Source organism: Cervus elaphus, chromosome 18 (genome assembly GCF_910594005.1).
Source record: "Cervus elaphus chromosome 18, mCerEla1.1, whole genome shotgun sequence".
NCBI lineage: Eukaryota > Metazoa > Chordata > Mammalia > Artiodactyla > Cervidae > Cervus > Cervus elaphus.
In genome coordinates, this window is record NC_057832.1 from 72,613,652 (window position 1) to 72,629,464 (window position 15,813).

The following is a 15,813-nucleotide window of genomic DNA, read 5'->3' on the forward strand; positions in this document are numbered from 1 at the left end:
TGGACTCCATGGGAACCAGAACTTTTAACCAGGTTTTCCTAGCTTCATCTTCAAAAGTTTCTGTTTACCTTTACATGCAAGTCTAGGGAGCTTATTTGAGATGGCTTGGATAATTTTACTTTCATGATGCCAGCATTTAAATTGGATTAACTGCAATTCATTTATTTAGCCATCCACACATTCAACAATAGCCACCTGTAGTCTCAGTTGGCAGGCCACCCAGCATCACGTTCCCACATCAAGTTCACACTTTCTTATGTGACATAGAGATCTTGTGCTTTGCCTTCTGATTCTACCAAGGAAGAAAAGATAAGCCAAGAACTACTACTGTGGGGCTTAAGTGGCTCAGGCTGGATCTTTTAATCATTGGAAAGAACTGGTGAACTGGGGGTGCCAATCACTTGATATCATAATATAGAACAAAATTTGAGAGAGAAAAAATTCCTGCAAAAAATTCTAAATTTTGAATGAAAGATTTAATTTTTTATTTATTGATTTCATCTACAAATTTTTATCTTACTCATTTGCCCAAATATTTATTGAACATCTGTCATGTTCTAGGCTCTCTGCTAGGCACCCAGGGCACAACAAAGAACAAAAATAACATAATCTTGTTTTCTAATGGCTCACATTCTCATGGCCAAGAATATAGGTACTGATTGATTTGTCATTAAAAATATTTTCTATATCATTAACTCTTTTAATCTATATTTACCCATGTAAGAAAAACATAAAATACACTCACCTTGTTACAAATTGTAATATCTTACATAAGGGTCTCTCTCCCCTTGGTTATTACTCCTACCAGTCCTGACTCCCTTCCTACTGAGTTTATGTGTATCCTCCTAGGCACTTTTTTTATGTAGTTACATATATGCTTTATAGTTTTCACTTGTTGGCTTTATAAACAGTAACATTTTCTATGTATCTTTCTTCATCTTGATTTTTTCCTCTTAAAATATAACTTAAAGATCATTCTAAGTTGGTAAAGTTGTCTCTGTCTGTTCCTTTTATCACTATATAGAATTCCATAAAATGGGTGAGCCAATAGTTTATCTGGCCATTCCCCCAATGACAGATATTTAGTCCAACTTCACTGACTCACATTGTTCTTGCAGGTTGGCGCTTGGAAATCCTTTATTCATTCTCTCACTGATTCATTCAACAAGTATTTCTCAAGTGCCTGTTTATAATTTCATGAAACCCACTGTTGCACAGAACGATTTCTCTGGGTGAAAAGTGCCTGGAAATCACATACCTTTGGGGTATACTGGCAGCAGAATGGCAAGAGTTGAAACTGGTCCCTCTGGAGAGAGTGGGAGTTTCTGAAAACGGATGCAGAGATCTGCAGTTGGGGGAAATACCACTGATGAGATGTGTTGATTTAGAGAGTCTCCTGGGAGGTCACTGTGACTCTTTCCCTTCCAGAGCAAACACTTGCATTTCCTCTTCATTTCTCATCATCTCATAATGGCCACACCTTCGAAGAAGAGACTGCATGCAGCGGAGGAATTGCTCTTCTCTTCAAGATCATTGTGTTACAGAAGGTGTGAGAATTTAAGTGTTAGGTGCTCACAGTGCTCATTACAAAGGTGACAGAATGTCTCACTTTTGACAGATGGCAAATCATTGGGGAACCTTTCAGGAATACAGCTTTGTAAGGTACCAACTTTCAGGAAGAAGTTAAGATTATGGGATGAAAGAGGCATGGTAAGCATCTCTTTCAGAGGTCACTGAAGCATCTCTGCATTAATTCCCATATTGGTGGAGGAGTCCATATTGCATAGCTAACACTCTCTAGGTGCTGTCATCCATATGCAACACTAGCAAACTCCTTTATTCTGCATGTGTGCTCAGTTTTCTTAGTTGTTCCTGACTCTTTTGAGACCCCATAGCTTGTAGCCCACAAGACTCCCCTGTCCATGGGATTCTCCAGGCAAAAATACTGGAGTGAGTTGCCATTTCCTCTTCCAAGGGATCTTCCTGACCCAGGGATTGAACCTGTGTCTCCTGCTTTGGCAAGTGGATTCTTTACCATTGAGCCATCTGGGCTTCCCTTTATTATGGCAAAAGAAAAGTGTGTGTCTCTCTATCCTAATAGGCAGTACAAGTCACTTGAAAGTGTTTCCAAACAGAATAGAATTGTTATAGTTCGCTTTTATATAGCTTGGATATACTATAACTCATCTAGTTTCATCAAATATAATAAAAGTTGGTAAAAAATTGTGATTTATTGAAGAATACAATGTTGATATCAATTCTCCCAAGGAGACCAAATTATCTTACATGGGCTCCTGAATTTGCCTTAGTCCTGTCCATGTTTGGTAAGAATAGCTGGGTACTACCTTTTCTTTGTTCAATTGCTTCTCTGCCCTAAGGCTGAGAAAGTGCACATTTCTGAAAAATAAAGACTCTGTTTTAATAGATGATTGAGCTTTCTGGGAGCCTTGGAGGGGCTTCCCTGGTGGCTCTGAAGCCCCAGAAGCATGGGGCTTCCCTTGCTGCTGCTAAGTCGCTTCAGTCGTGTCCGACCCTGTACGACCCCACAGATGGCAGCCCACCAGGCTCCTCTGTCCCTGGGATTCTCCAGGCAAGAACACTGGAGTCGGCTGCCATTTCCTTCTCCAATGCATGGGCTCAGACAGTATATAATCCACCTGAAATGCAGGAGATGTGGGTTTGATCCTTGGATGGGGAAGATCCCCTGGAGAAGGAAATGGCTTCTTACTCCAGTATTCTTGCCTGGAGAATCCCATGGACTGAGGAGGCTGGTGAGCTGTAGTCCATGGGGTATAAAGAGATGGACATGACTAACACTTTCACTTTTCTTGGAAGACAGGCAGAAGATACCTTTCACTTACTGAGTCCTCTCAGTGTGTTCTAGGCCTGCTATAATTTTTGTTTCACTCTGTGTTTGAGATTCATACTTTATTTTGTAATGTTCAGTAGGCACTGGCCTGGACCTGGATCCAGGGGAAGCCACGTATAGTCACAGTTCTAAGGAAGCTGGGAGAGCATGGGTGAGTCCTTGGCCTTGACTCTTATTTTCCTCTTCCACAAAAGGAGTTGCCTGAAGAATTTCTGTGGTCCCTATTTCCATATGGTTCTGTGAGTAGCAAAAACATATAATCTTCTAAGAGGGAAAAATTATGCCCAAGTAGCACTTGAGGTGTGAATTGATACGAGTTGGAAGAATACAGTATTGAATACTTGGTTTGCGACTAGTTTGAATGATCTGGAGAATGCAAGAGTGACTACAGCAGAGGAGGCAGAGCTCCCAGTCCTCCAATGCGCACGGTCTGCTCCTGTGGTTCTTAAACCAGAGTGTGCTTCAGAATATTTGAAAGGCTTATAAAAACATGGATTTCTGACCCTTAGGTCCAGATTTTCTGATGCAGTGTGCTGAGGTGACTTGGAATTCTATTAAGTTCACAGGTGCTATTGCTGCTGCTATTGGGACCACTTTGAGACTTAGTCTATCCTCATATTAGGAAACTCAGACTGCTTTCTACTTAACACTGGAAATTATATGTAATATTATCTAGTTAATAGCATGATGATCAAGGACATTGGCAATATGAAAATATGAATGTAACTATTCTATGAACAGGTTCTCATGAATAGCTGAATTTTAGTAGAATACCATTTAGGAATATATTTTCATTAAATTTCCCTCTAAGTCAGCATTTACTGATTTAATCTGCTCACTCCTTTAGGACAATTAAAGAAACTCTATTTTTATCAAGGCTGGTGAAAATAGTCAAGGCGCTCTAGCTGAACCAGTGACAAGATGCCAAGACCCATGGCGTTACTAAGAGACCTCCTCACTTCCATTTTACTTATGAAAGACGTGTCACTAAAACCCCGGAGTGAAACAGCAATCCTGCCACCTACCTCATGTAGTCTTTCACAGTCATTTGAACCATTCCTTTTTCAGGAAAAGGAACTGCAACAAAAAAGAGGAGATGAGCTTAATTTCCTTGTTTTCTCATGGAATACTTTTCTCACCCTCAACTGAACCAACATGGGATTGATTTCCACATCCAAGATTGTTATCAACATGAGATACAAGGCGTCTCTGTAGCAAACAAGACAGAATGTAATAAATGGCTAAATTGTGTGACAAGCCCTTGAGGAAATGGGGTACTTGCTCAGTGAAGAGGGAAGTCAGTGGCGAAGGAAGTAGTCAGCAAAGGTTTCATGGAGGAAGAAGTACCTGTCTTGGATTTTTAAGAATGGGAATAATTTAATAAATGGAAGAGGTGTTGTCATGAAAGAAGAGGGTCTATAGCAAGGCCAAACATAGTGATAAGGCTAAGCTGATTAGATCACAGGACATTTTGGGATATTCTCTCCTGGTACATAAGATTGAGGAACAAGGACAGACAATACATGAAGGACGCAGCATACCTGGAGTATCTTCCATTAATCTGTACCACCTAATCCTTACAACAGTCTTATGATTTAGCACTTATTAATATCTTTCAGATAAGGAAATTAAGACTCACAGAATGTTGAGTAATGAGCCCATGGTCACACAGTCAAATATAGCAGATCCAGAAATTTATCATTACCTTTATTATGTATTATATTGATAATAAGTGGGTGCATGCTTAGTCATGTCTGACTCTTTTTGTGACCGAAGGACTGCAGCCTACCAGGCTTCTCTGTTCATGGAGTTTTGCAGGCAAGAACACTGGAGTGGGTTGCCATTTCCTACTCCAAAGGACAGAACCCTTGTCTCCTGCATCTCTTGCATTGGCAGGCAGATTCTTTACCACTGAGCCACCTGGGAAGCTCGTTATAACAATAATCAGTTACTGTTTATTTAACATTATCTTTGTGTGAAGCAATGTGTTAAGCATGTTACATGCACAAAATTTATCCGTGAAACAAGTATCATTCATCCCCAATTAACAGAGACACAAACTGAGGCTCAGAGTAAGTGAATTTCCTGTGGTCAGTAGGATGCAACAATTTATTTTTGTTTGTTGCTATTGTTTCAAGACACTACACTGTCAACAGACTGTCTTGTAGCTTACCTGAAAGTCAGAAAAAGAGTTTATAGGTATGTGTCAGGACATGGAAAACCACAAAAAGTTTTTCAGCAAACAAGTACATGTGAGAAAGATGATGCCGAAAGTCCATTTGCCTGGTTAGTGGTGCTGAGGACAGGATAGAAGAGCTACATATCGGATGCCAAAGAGGCCTATTCAGGGGCCGATGCAGTACTCAGAACCTGTTTCATGAGGTAATCCTGTAGCAGGCATCTGCACTTTCAAGGATAAATGACCATTATAGTAAATATGTGACATTTCTTATCTGACTCAAACTTATGAACCAAATTAGAAATGAACATAGACTCCAAATTCCTGTCTTTTTTGCCTGTTATATCTATAGTTTTTAAAATATGGGTTTTAGCAGAGGAATTCTTCTACAAATTTCCAGGATTTTAATTATATAAAAGGAGAGTTGTTCTGGACAGAGTGGATTCCCATTTAGCTCTTCTTTCATCCTGTGAGTCACCTCCAAGATCCACAGTTTGAAGAACATCATCTGTTCAAACCTCTCACTTCGGTGTGTGTGCATGCTAAGTCGCTTTAGTCGTGTCCGACTCTTTGTGACCCCGTGGACTGTAGCCCCCCCAGGCTCCTCTGTCCATGGGATTCTGCAGGCAAGAATACTGGAGTGGGTTGCCGTGCCCTTCTCCAGGGGATCTTCCAGACACAGGGATTGAATCCTTGTCTCTTGTGTCTCCTGCATTGGCAGATGGGTTCTTTACCACTAGTGCCACCTGGAAGTGAAGTGACATAAAAGTCGTGTCCGACTCTTTGTGACTCCATGGACTATACACTCCATGGAATTCTCCAGGCCAGAATATTGGAGTGGGTAGCCTTTCCCTTCTCCAAGGGATCTTCCCAACCCAGGGATCGAACCCAGGTCTCCCGCATTGCAGGCTGATTCTTTACCAGCTGAGCCACAAGGGAAGCCCAAGAATACTGGAGTGGGTAGCCTCTCCCTTCTCCAGTGGATCTTCCTGATCCAGGAATCAAACTGGGGTCTCCTGAATTGCAGGTGGAGTTTTTACCAACTGAGCTATCAGGGAAGTCCTAATACAGCCACCTGGAAGGCAGTACTAATCCACTGCAGGACTCTTGCTCACTGAAATCAGCCTCAAAGCTTCTCAAATCATAAAACCAATGCCAATTGATTGAAGTTGTCACATGGAGAGAAAGCCTATTTGCCGCTTTATTAATCATGTTATAGACGCAAGCACGGTATAATTTTTGGCAGTCATGTTATAATGACTTGATGAATTAAATAATAGGTTGTCCAAAATGAAAGGTTAAAATAAATATTTATCATTTTAAGCAACTATTTTTTTCTATTTCTCTCCCCCCTTTTCATCTATTGCTTGGCATGTATCTCACAAAGTCAGGCTCCATTTGTGCCTAGTTAGCTTATCCAGAGAATTATGGAGTTTCTGAGCAGCATTTCTCACAGAAAATATTGTAGAGTCCTAGAATATCTGGCTTCATATTCTGCCAGTGCCACCTCTCTTGCCATTACATTAGTCTTCTCTGGTTGTTGGCTATTGTGCTGGATTTCCTGGAACTTGTGAATGAATGCGTATGTCCAAACCAGGGGTCTGACATTGTGGTCACGGTAAATTGCTCAAACTGTCAGAGAGGAAATGACCCGTTTTCAGGTATTGACGAAAAGAGTTAGCACAGCCTTGTTGCATTTTCAAAAGCTGTTCAGTTCAGTTCAGTTCAGTCGCTCAGTCGTGTCCGACTCTTTGCGACCCCATGAATCGCAGCACACCAGGCCTCCCTGTCCATCACCAATTCCCGGAGTTTACCCAAACTCATGTCCATCGAGTCGGTGATGCCATCCAACCATCTCATCCTCTGTCGTCCCCTTCTCCTCCTGCCCCCAATCCTCCCAGCATCAGGGTCTTTTCCAATGAGTCAACTCTTCGTATGAGGTGGCCAAAGTATTGGAGTTTCAGCTTCAACATCAGTCCTTCCAATGAACACCCAGGACTGATCTCCTTTAGGATGGACTGGTTGGATCTCCTTGCAGTCCAAGGGACTCTCAAGAGTCTTCTCCAAAATCACAGTTCAAAACCATCAATTCTTCGGTGCTCAGCTTTGTTCACTGCCCAACTCTCGCATCCATACATGCTACTGGAAAAACCATAGCCTTGACTAGACGGACCTTTGTTGGCAAAGTAATGTCTCTGCTTTTCAATATGCTATCTGGGTTGGTCATAACTTTCCTTCCAGGAGTAAGCGTCTTTTAATTTCATGGCTGCAATCACCACCTGCAGTGATTTTGGAGCCCAAAAACATAAAGTCTGACACTATTTCCACTGTTTCAAAAACTGTAGCCCCGTAGAAAATCTAAGTCATCCAGAAACTTCCACATCCTTTCACCCAGGGCTTCTTCATGGGACTCTAGTGTCCACACAGATTTACTGGCCATGTTCCACAGATCACACCCTGCAGCTCTGCTGTCCAGCTTCAGGGCTGATCTGGCTGCCAGGAAACCCAGGGAAGCCCCACAGGGGAAAAGGAGCCCCTAAAGATAACATATTTTCTAGGGAATGTGCAAAGTGGACCTGCTCGTTCACAGTGGGGGAGTTTTATGGTCTGATGACACACACATGAAAGCCTTACACAGTTATAGCATCAGCAGGGGAAAGGCTTTCTTTCCTTCCGCTTTACGGTTCCCTTTAAGGTCCAGATATTGCTGATGGGCTGGGCAAGATGTTTGATTCTCCTTACCTGAACCCCACTCTCACTAATGTTCAGATATAGCTTTTACATCTTTTGTTAGACTCATCATCCTCTTTCATCTTGATCTTGTTTAAAATGACACAAACATCAATCTCTATCCAATATATTCAGATGTGTAGACTTCTCTGCTGCCAAGCTCAGATTTAAACTCACTAAATAAGCCTGATTTTTAAAATTATAATACAATGATCAGAAATTAATTAACTTCACCGGCTTCATTTCCATGTTGCATCCTCGGGGCTCCCTGTGTCCTAGGAGACCAAGGGGCATTTTCAGTGTTATTATGTGTTTACTTCCTGTGGTGACTGTGGAAGCGGCAACTGGCCTTCCCAGTGTTTGGACCCAGACAGTTGAAACTTGCACAGGACAGTGTGAGACGATTATTCTATGCCTGTTTGAGGGCTTTTTGGTTTTAGTTTTGTTTTTGTTTTCCACTTCATTGATTTATAAAGTAAATTTCCTGGAACCTGAAGACAGGGTTGTTAGGGTCTGCCCCTTGCATTTTTGCCTGTTTTCAATAATGAGCCAGAACCTGGTAGTCTAGTTCTCAGCAGCATTGGGATTGCTAGACTTTCATTAAGACCCAGAAGGTCCAGCAGCCCCAGTGCAGTTCTCTTCAGGGCAGCCTCTCTGTTAGATGACGTGCTCTGCAGTTCTCTGGTCTCTCCCAGTCTGCCTGGTTCATTAGCACCCACCTGCCTGTCTTCTGGAAGCCTTGGAGTCTGGGACCTCTAATCAGAGCATGAATTTGACACCCATGGAATGCCATCATGGGACAAACAAACTGCTCCTGTTACAAAGTGTTCCTCAAAGCTTCTGCAGGTAGAAGAAGTGGGGCTATTACAGATGGGCCCGTGTTCACCACATAAGCCTGCTGCTGGCGGTGGTTTAGTTGCTGAGTTCTGTTTGACTCTTGTGACTGCATGGACTGAATTCAGCCAGGCCGCTCTGTCCAAGGGATTCTCCAGGCAAGAATACTGGAGTGGGTTGCCATTTCCTCCTCCAGAGGATCTTCCTGACCCAGGGATTGAACTCCCATCTCTTACGTCTCCTGCATCGGTAGGCGGGTCCTTCACCACTAGTGCCACCTGGGAAGACTTTTTACTGCTGGGCCTCCTCAGTTCTGGCTGCTTCTCTGTCTGTTTGGTTCTATATTTTCTCCATTTCTTTGTCCTTCCAAGATAGTACTCTTGTTAGGTTTTTAAAACCAGATTTTACTCTATAAAGTCATGGAGGCAACAAAGAAAAAATTGAGGTCCTCCTATTTTCAAGATCCCTAAGGGTTGAGCTGAAGGAAAATTAAAGTGAGAAAAAAATTTCCCTGCTCTACTGAATACATCCCATTGCATGGGTTAAAACGCCTGTTCTGCTTCCCTTTCAGATACTTGAGTCTCCAGCCATCCTCCCTACTGTTAGGTGGACTTCTGCCATCTGAAGCAGCAGACACTGCACTTAACCCTGCAAAATGTATTACTGGAGAAGATGTAGTGAGATATGCAGAAGGCACTAATTAGCACCTTTATTGGCTTGGAAAGCATTTTTTATTTTGGTTTTCCTAAGCATTTCTGACTGATTCATGGAAGACATTTGGTTCTTTGGAATATCGTCCAATAGACTAATCAAATTACATTTTCACAGGGCTCTAAAATAATAACATTCTGCAGCTCTCTGTATATTTAACTCCTGCGTGACCAAGATAGTAGAGGCACTTTAAAGGGTTTGTTTGCCTCAGCTGGCAATTTATTAAACTATTTTCTTACAAAGAAGAGACTCTGACATTCTCCCTGACCCTCATGCTCAGAACTTTAAAGCTAGTTGTGATGCTATGCTTCTGTTCAATCAGATAGTTGTTTATTTTACAGATGCTGTGGACTCTTCTCTATTCCTCTGCTGACACCCAGCCCAAGCCCTCATCACCTCAAGCCTGAGGTTAGCTTCTTCCCAAAGCATGCACCCTCTTCCCATTGCCAGGATGAACACTGGAATCCGTCATTTCTCTTCTCAGAAACTGTTCATAACTCATTACAATAGAGATGGCAAATGTGAAACACCTGCCTCAGTTCCCCAATGCAACACCAGTGGAGTTATTAGTTATTATTCATGATCCTCTATTCAGGTGAACAAAGATATGGCTTCACAATTCTACTCAACACAGACCCCAGCTGCACTTACCTATCCTTTCCCTGGAACCTGAGATATGTCTTTGCCATGTCTGTGCTAAGAAAGGGTGATACTCTCTTTCTGGATTTGAAGGTATTTATAAACTGATCACACCCTATTTGACAGAAAAATTTCTCCCTTTGCTTTCTAGCATGAGACCATTTCTCTAGTTGTATCATCTTCTGCATGCTTTCCCGCACACATTCAGTTTGCTTCTCATTCTGTGCCTTTGTTCAAGCTCCTATTGGTTCCAGGAAATGACGTTATCATGCTTTGTCTCCTTATTTTTGCAAAACTATACCTCTCTTGGGTTGACTAGCTCAGGTCTCACCTTTTCTTTGGAGATTTCCCAATCTGAATAAATCATCTTTATTATGGACCAGTTTTTACTAAGATATCTTTTTGTTGACTAGGTTTAGGGAAATCTGCTGTGTTAGAGATGATTCTTACCTCAGTGATCTTTACAATTTTGTTAATAAAACTGATCATATCTTACTAATTTGAGGTGGTACAAGCCCAGTGTCATAAGCATAGAACACATGATGGTTGTGACTGGTGTTCAGAAGACAATTTGAGTCTCTTGGGGGCAGATGTCAGGAAGGACCTTACAGAGTACATGGGACTTGGGTAAGATCTCAAAAGAAGAACAAGAGGTAAACAAAACAGGGAAGACTTTAAGACAGGAAGAACTGGATGAAGAAAGAGAATGGACTAGGGATGTAATGAGAGGAGATAAGACTAGACAGTCTTGTAGAAAATTGGTATAGGTTATATTCATACTGTAATGGCCCTGAAAAGTCAGAGTAACATACTTGAGAGCAGGAGTCATATATTTTACATCTTTGCATCCTTCACCTTGCATGATTCTCTGCTTTGAATGGTTTCATTTGAAAAGCATTATTTTTCAATATGTTCATCTCTAACACATTTTCTAATAATGTTTTCAAAGGGAACATCTATTATGTTTCACTGGATTTACTTTAACCTATTCCTATAATATAGATCACAAATTTAGAACTTGAGTTAGCAAGTTCTTATTATTTAAAAAATTCCTCTGGAAAGGGATAGGTTTACTCTTCAGGGGCCTCTCTGAGAAACAGTGAAGAAATGTCTAAATAGTAAAAATGATAAATGAATTAAGCACCCATCGTGTAATCTACGGCACTGAGCCGAACTTTGACAGAACCTGTCTCGTGCTGTTGAAGTTGGCTCTAGTTTTTTCACTCGCAGATATGTGTGGATGTGTTATTAAACAAGAACATGATATATAAAACTACATGTCAGCTCATGCTTTTGGTGTACGCGTCTGCCTTTGTAGCATCAGGATGGCGTGCTCCACAGGCAGACAGAGCTGATGTCGGATTTGTTCTCTGTATGGCCCTGGGTTTGCCACACATCAGCTCCTCTCTCCAAGCTTTCTTTTTTTTTTTTTAAATTTTATTTTATTTTATTTTTTTATTATTTTTTTTTTCTAGTGGGTTTGTCATACATTGATATGATTCAGCCATGGATTTACATGTATTCCCAATCCTGATCCCCCCTCCCACCTCCCTCTCCACCCGATTCTTCTGGGTCTTCCCAGTGCACCAGGCCGGAGCACTTGTCTCATGCATCCCACCTGGGCTGGTGATCTGTTTCACCATAGATAGTATACATGCTGTTCTTTTGAAATATCCCACCCTCACCTTCTCCCACAGAGTTCAAAAGTCTGTTCTGTATTTCTGTGTCTCTTTTTCTGTTTTGCATATAGGGTTATCGTTATCACCTTTCTAAATTCCATATATATGTGTTAGTATGCTGTAATGTTCTTTATCTTTCTGGCTTACTTCACTCTGTATAATGGGCTCCAGCTTCATCCATCTCATTAGAACTGGTTCAAATGAATTCTTTTTAATGGCTGAGTAATATTCCATGGTGTATATGTACCACAGCTTCCTTATCCATTCATCTGCTGATGGGCATCTAGGTTGCTTCCATGTCCTGGCTATTATAAACAGTGCTGCGATAAACATTGGGGTGCACGTGTCTCTTTCAGATCTGGTTTCCTCAGTGTGTATGCCCAGAAGTGGGATTGCTGGGTCATATGGCAGTTCTATTTCCAGTTTTTTAAGAAATCTCCACACTGTTTTCCATAGCGGCTGTACTAGTTTGCATTCCCACCAACAGTGTAAGAGGGTAAGCTTTCTTATACACAGTTTTACAGTGGAATCTGGGAGTAAGGGTGAGTCAGCAGCCTAAGAAGAGGACCCTTAACATCCATGACCATGATTCCTGTAGCACCACCAGTGACCTCAAAGAGGATCTGAATGTTGTACTGTGTCAGTGGTTAAAGGAAGGTCTGTGTATCCTTATGGAGCTCAAGCCAAGAATCTGACTTGTTTGCTTGTGAAGCTGGCGACCAAGAGGAGTTAGTCTGCGCCCATTGATGGTGGTTCTTAGAAAGGAAAAAGAGAAAGAAACTGAAGGATGCCCATGAGGCTCTTTCCTGTAAGTTATCCATGTGCCCTGGTCAGATGGTTCCCTGAAGATACATAAAAAGGAGACTGCGGGACCACTCCGCTAATATGCCCTAATGTTTGTCAGAAGACAGGGCAGAAAGTACAAAACCATCCTTTGAGAAGACTCGGGATGTAAGTAGTATGGGTAGATGTCCAACTTTTAATTCTTGATATTCATATGGAAAGAAGGGGCAAGGTCCTTAAGGTAATTTTCATAAAAGGAGAAGCCCAAATGATTTCTATCAGTAAGTGAATCTGAGTAAGCAGTGTTTCAATGAAACAGCCTCAAGAGACAAGGTCCAAGAGGGGAGATCCAGGCTCTGCTGATGGCTCTGGGAAGCCAGGGAAAGTGTCACAATCACCTCAGTACATCTTGGTCACTGGATTATTCCCATCAGCCAACACACCTGGCTGCAACAGCTCTCATCCCCAGAAAAAGAACATCTTCTTCTGTCTCCACCTCTCCTCCAGCTATCATTTTAGTCACTGTTCCCTTTTACCTCATCACTCCTCCAAATACTTTTCTGTTTCCACTTCCCATTTTTCACTTGAAGGTAGTATAACCAGCCTTTCTCCCCAACCATTCCTCTGAAATAGCTCTTTTCAAGGTCACCAGTGACCTAATTGCCAAACCTAATGGCCATTTCTCATTCCTCATCATATATAAACTGTTAATTACAGTTGACAGTGTTGATCATTCCCTCCTTGACACCTTAACTTTACTCATCTTCCAGACACTTTTCTCTTTCTCTTTGTTTTACTTCATGACCTTCTCCTCATCTTCCTCCCTTGCTGGTTTTTCCATATCTCTCAGGCTTCTTCTCTGTCTCTATGCACTTGCTTGGTGACCTTATTTGAACTTCTGGGTTATCATCATTTATATGCCATCTAGACCTGAACAGTTATCTATTAATTCCTGGACTTTCCCCCTGAACTTGAGATTTGTATTTCCAATTTGTACATGTACATTTTCAATTTGTACAAATCCAATTTGTAACGTATCCCTATTTATTAGTACCTCTTTGGGTTTCTATTAGGTATTTGAATCATAGCATGCCTAAAATCGCATCTCTTACCTCAAGCCTGATTCTTCTATGTTCTTCCCATTCCAATAAATGACCATGCATTCTGCCCAAATGCTTGGGCAAAATTCACTGCGGTCATCCTTGGCTTTTTTTTCTCTCTTTTATATTCTACATCCACAAGCATATCTTATCCTACCTATATTCCAAATATATCCAGAATCTAACAGTATTCTCTGCAACATTTGCTATTGCCCTGGTCTATGCCCTCATCCTCTTTTCCATATGTTATTTCCTTAGCCTTCTAACAGGGCTCCCTGGTTTCACCTTTTCTCCAACAGAATTTATTTTCCAAGTAGCCACTACAGCTGTCCTATTAAAAAGAACCAAGGCTATGCCACTACTTTGTATAAAACATTATACAAATGTTTTTGTATAAAACACTTTCCCTCTGAGTAAAAGATTTTTACAGGGATATAGCCCTAAATTATGTGACCTCTGAATAGTTCTTTAACTCATAGCTCTTTGTTGTATTCCTTGCTCACTTAGCTGCAACCATTTAGGCCTCCTTGCTATTCTTAGAATACAGAAAGCACATTCCCATCCCAGGGTCTTTGCACATTCTGTCTCATGTGCCTTGAACAGTTCATCCTACAAATAAGCAAATGTCACACCCCTTCACTTTGTTCAGGTAGCTGCTCAAAGGTACTTTATCAGACATTTAACCTCACTGTCTATACTCCTGGCATATTATATATTTATTTGTTTATTGTGTCTATATCCATTGCATCTTTTTTCTTCAGCATATTCAATATTAATGAAGTATCCAGTTTATAGGAGGCAGTCTATGCATATTTGTTAAATAACTGGAAAATGGAATAAAAGGGAATTTATCAGAAGTTTTTTGTGCTTAAGGTCATGGAAATGGAGTTGATAGCATATTTGTTCTCTAGTCTCCAGACTAAGTCTAAGACTCAAAGAAAGATATGGGTTGCAGGAAGAAGCTGAAAGTTGATTCCCATCATGAGTTTTGTGTGACCCAGAACATTAGTAATGCTACCTAGGTCAGCACATGCAGTGTAATAGAAAAGACTGTCTCCATAAATTCTGTAAGAATTGGAACACCAGAGGAACACAAGAAGAACAGACACTCAGTAAGTGATGAGACATGAATTGTCCATATGTTGACACCCAGGAAATTCTGTTAGAGTAGCAGCAGTGACAGTGGAAGTCAGCTCTTTCATAAAAATATGTGAGGCATCTTCTGTTGGCTCCCAGAAATACTAATATTTATAGGGGATACTTTACAATGGACCCTGTGACACCCAGATAAAGGCAATGATCTCTCAGAATTGGTGTACTAATTTCATTGTAATGTGATGTTTACCCACAGGCTGAAGAAAGCTGAGGCAAATTTAAGTTATAGGAGTTATTTATAGATTAATTCAGAGTACCTTTTTACATCTTCCTCTATACTTTTTTAAATTAATAATTAAAAAATCTTTATGTACCTCAAGTGTAAATGAAATAAGGTTTTATCAGTATAAAAAAAATCCTAAATTTAGGAAGTGTCTCTTTTTGCTATCCAAGCTTGGTTCACAGAAATAAGGAAAGTCTAGGGAGAAAATTAATGGCCATAGATTTATACCACTATGCAGTATACTGGTTTCTGGTAAGAAGAGCATAAACTTTGAAATCAAACAGACTTGAGTTCAAATCATGTTTCCACCTCTTTGGCTTTAAGTGGTTTTGGGAAAATCTCTCAACTTTACTGAGTGTCTGTTTCTTCAGTATTTAATGAAATTAATCAATCACCTTGTTTGAGGAGTACATCACAATAGTTTTCAAATATGCAATAAGCACTCGATATATGATAATTATTACTCATAATAATCAGCATTATTATCACTTTTGAGACTGAAATGTATAGAGATCAGAAACCTAGTGAGCCTCAGGAAAAAAAAAGAATTTCCCAACTATTAAGCATTAGTTCCTTAGTCATGTCAATTTTCTAAGAGCTTAGTTTCTTATAATTTAAAATTTCTAGAGTTAAGGTAGAATGATTTATGACTTGCCAGAAAATTCTTTTATGCATCTTTTTTATTTTAATTTTAAGATCCAGATGTGGCCATTTTGTATTTCTACAGATATTTGATAGACATTTAAAAATTAGCATTGTCCACTTAAAAAAATTTAAATTCAAGAGAACTGAGTTGTGGCCCTGAAAGCTGGTACAAGAGTCAGAAGAGCTGGAAGGGGAAGTGGTTGCCAGGGAGCTGACCCACTCTGCTCATGCTTTGACTTTTCCAGCAGGGATGCTAATGCAGAGCT

General features: G+C 40.7%; 1 protein-coding gene across 1 annotated transcript in view; it reads right to left on the reverse strand.

The window, feature by feature from the left end:
• ITPRID1 (ITPR interacting domain containing 1) overlaps positions 1–15,813 on the reverse strand; it is a 97,199-nt gene that overhangs the window by 63,508 nt on the left and 17,878 nt on the right. Inside the window, exons 6-7 of the mRNA XM_043873502.1 lie at positions 3,895–3,946; positions 1,259–1,345 (exon numbers count right to left, since the gene is read on the reverse strand). Coding sequence (XP_043729437.1) covers positions 1,259–1,345; positions 3,895–3,946 — 139 coding nt within the window. The remainder of the gene's footprint in view (positions 1–1,258; positions 1,346–3,894; positions 3,947–15,813) is intronic.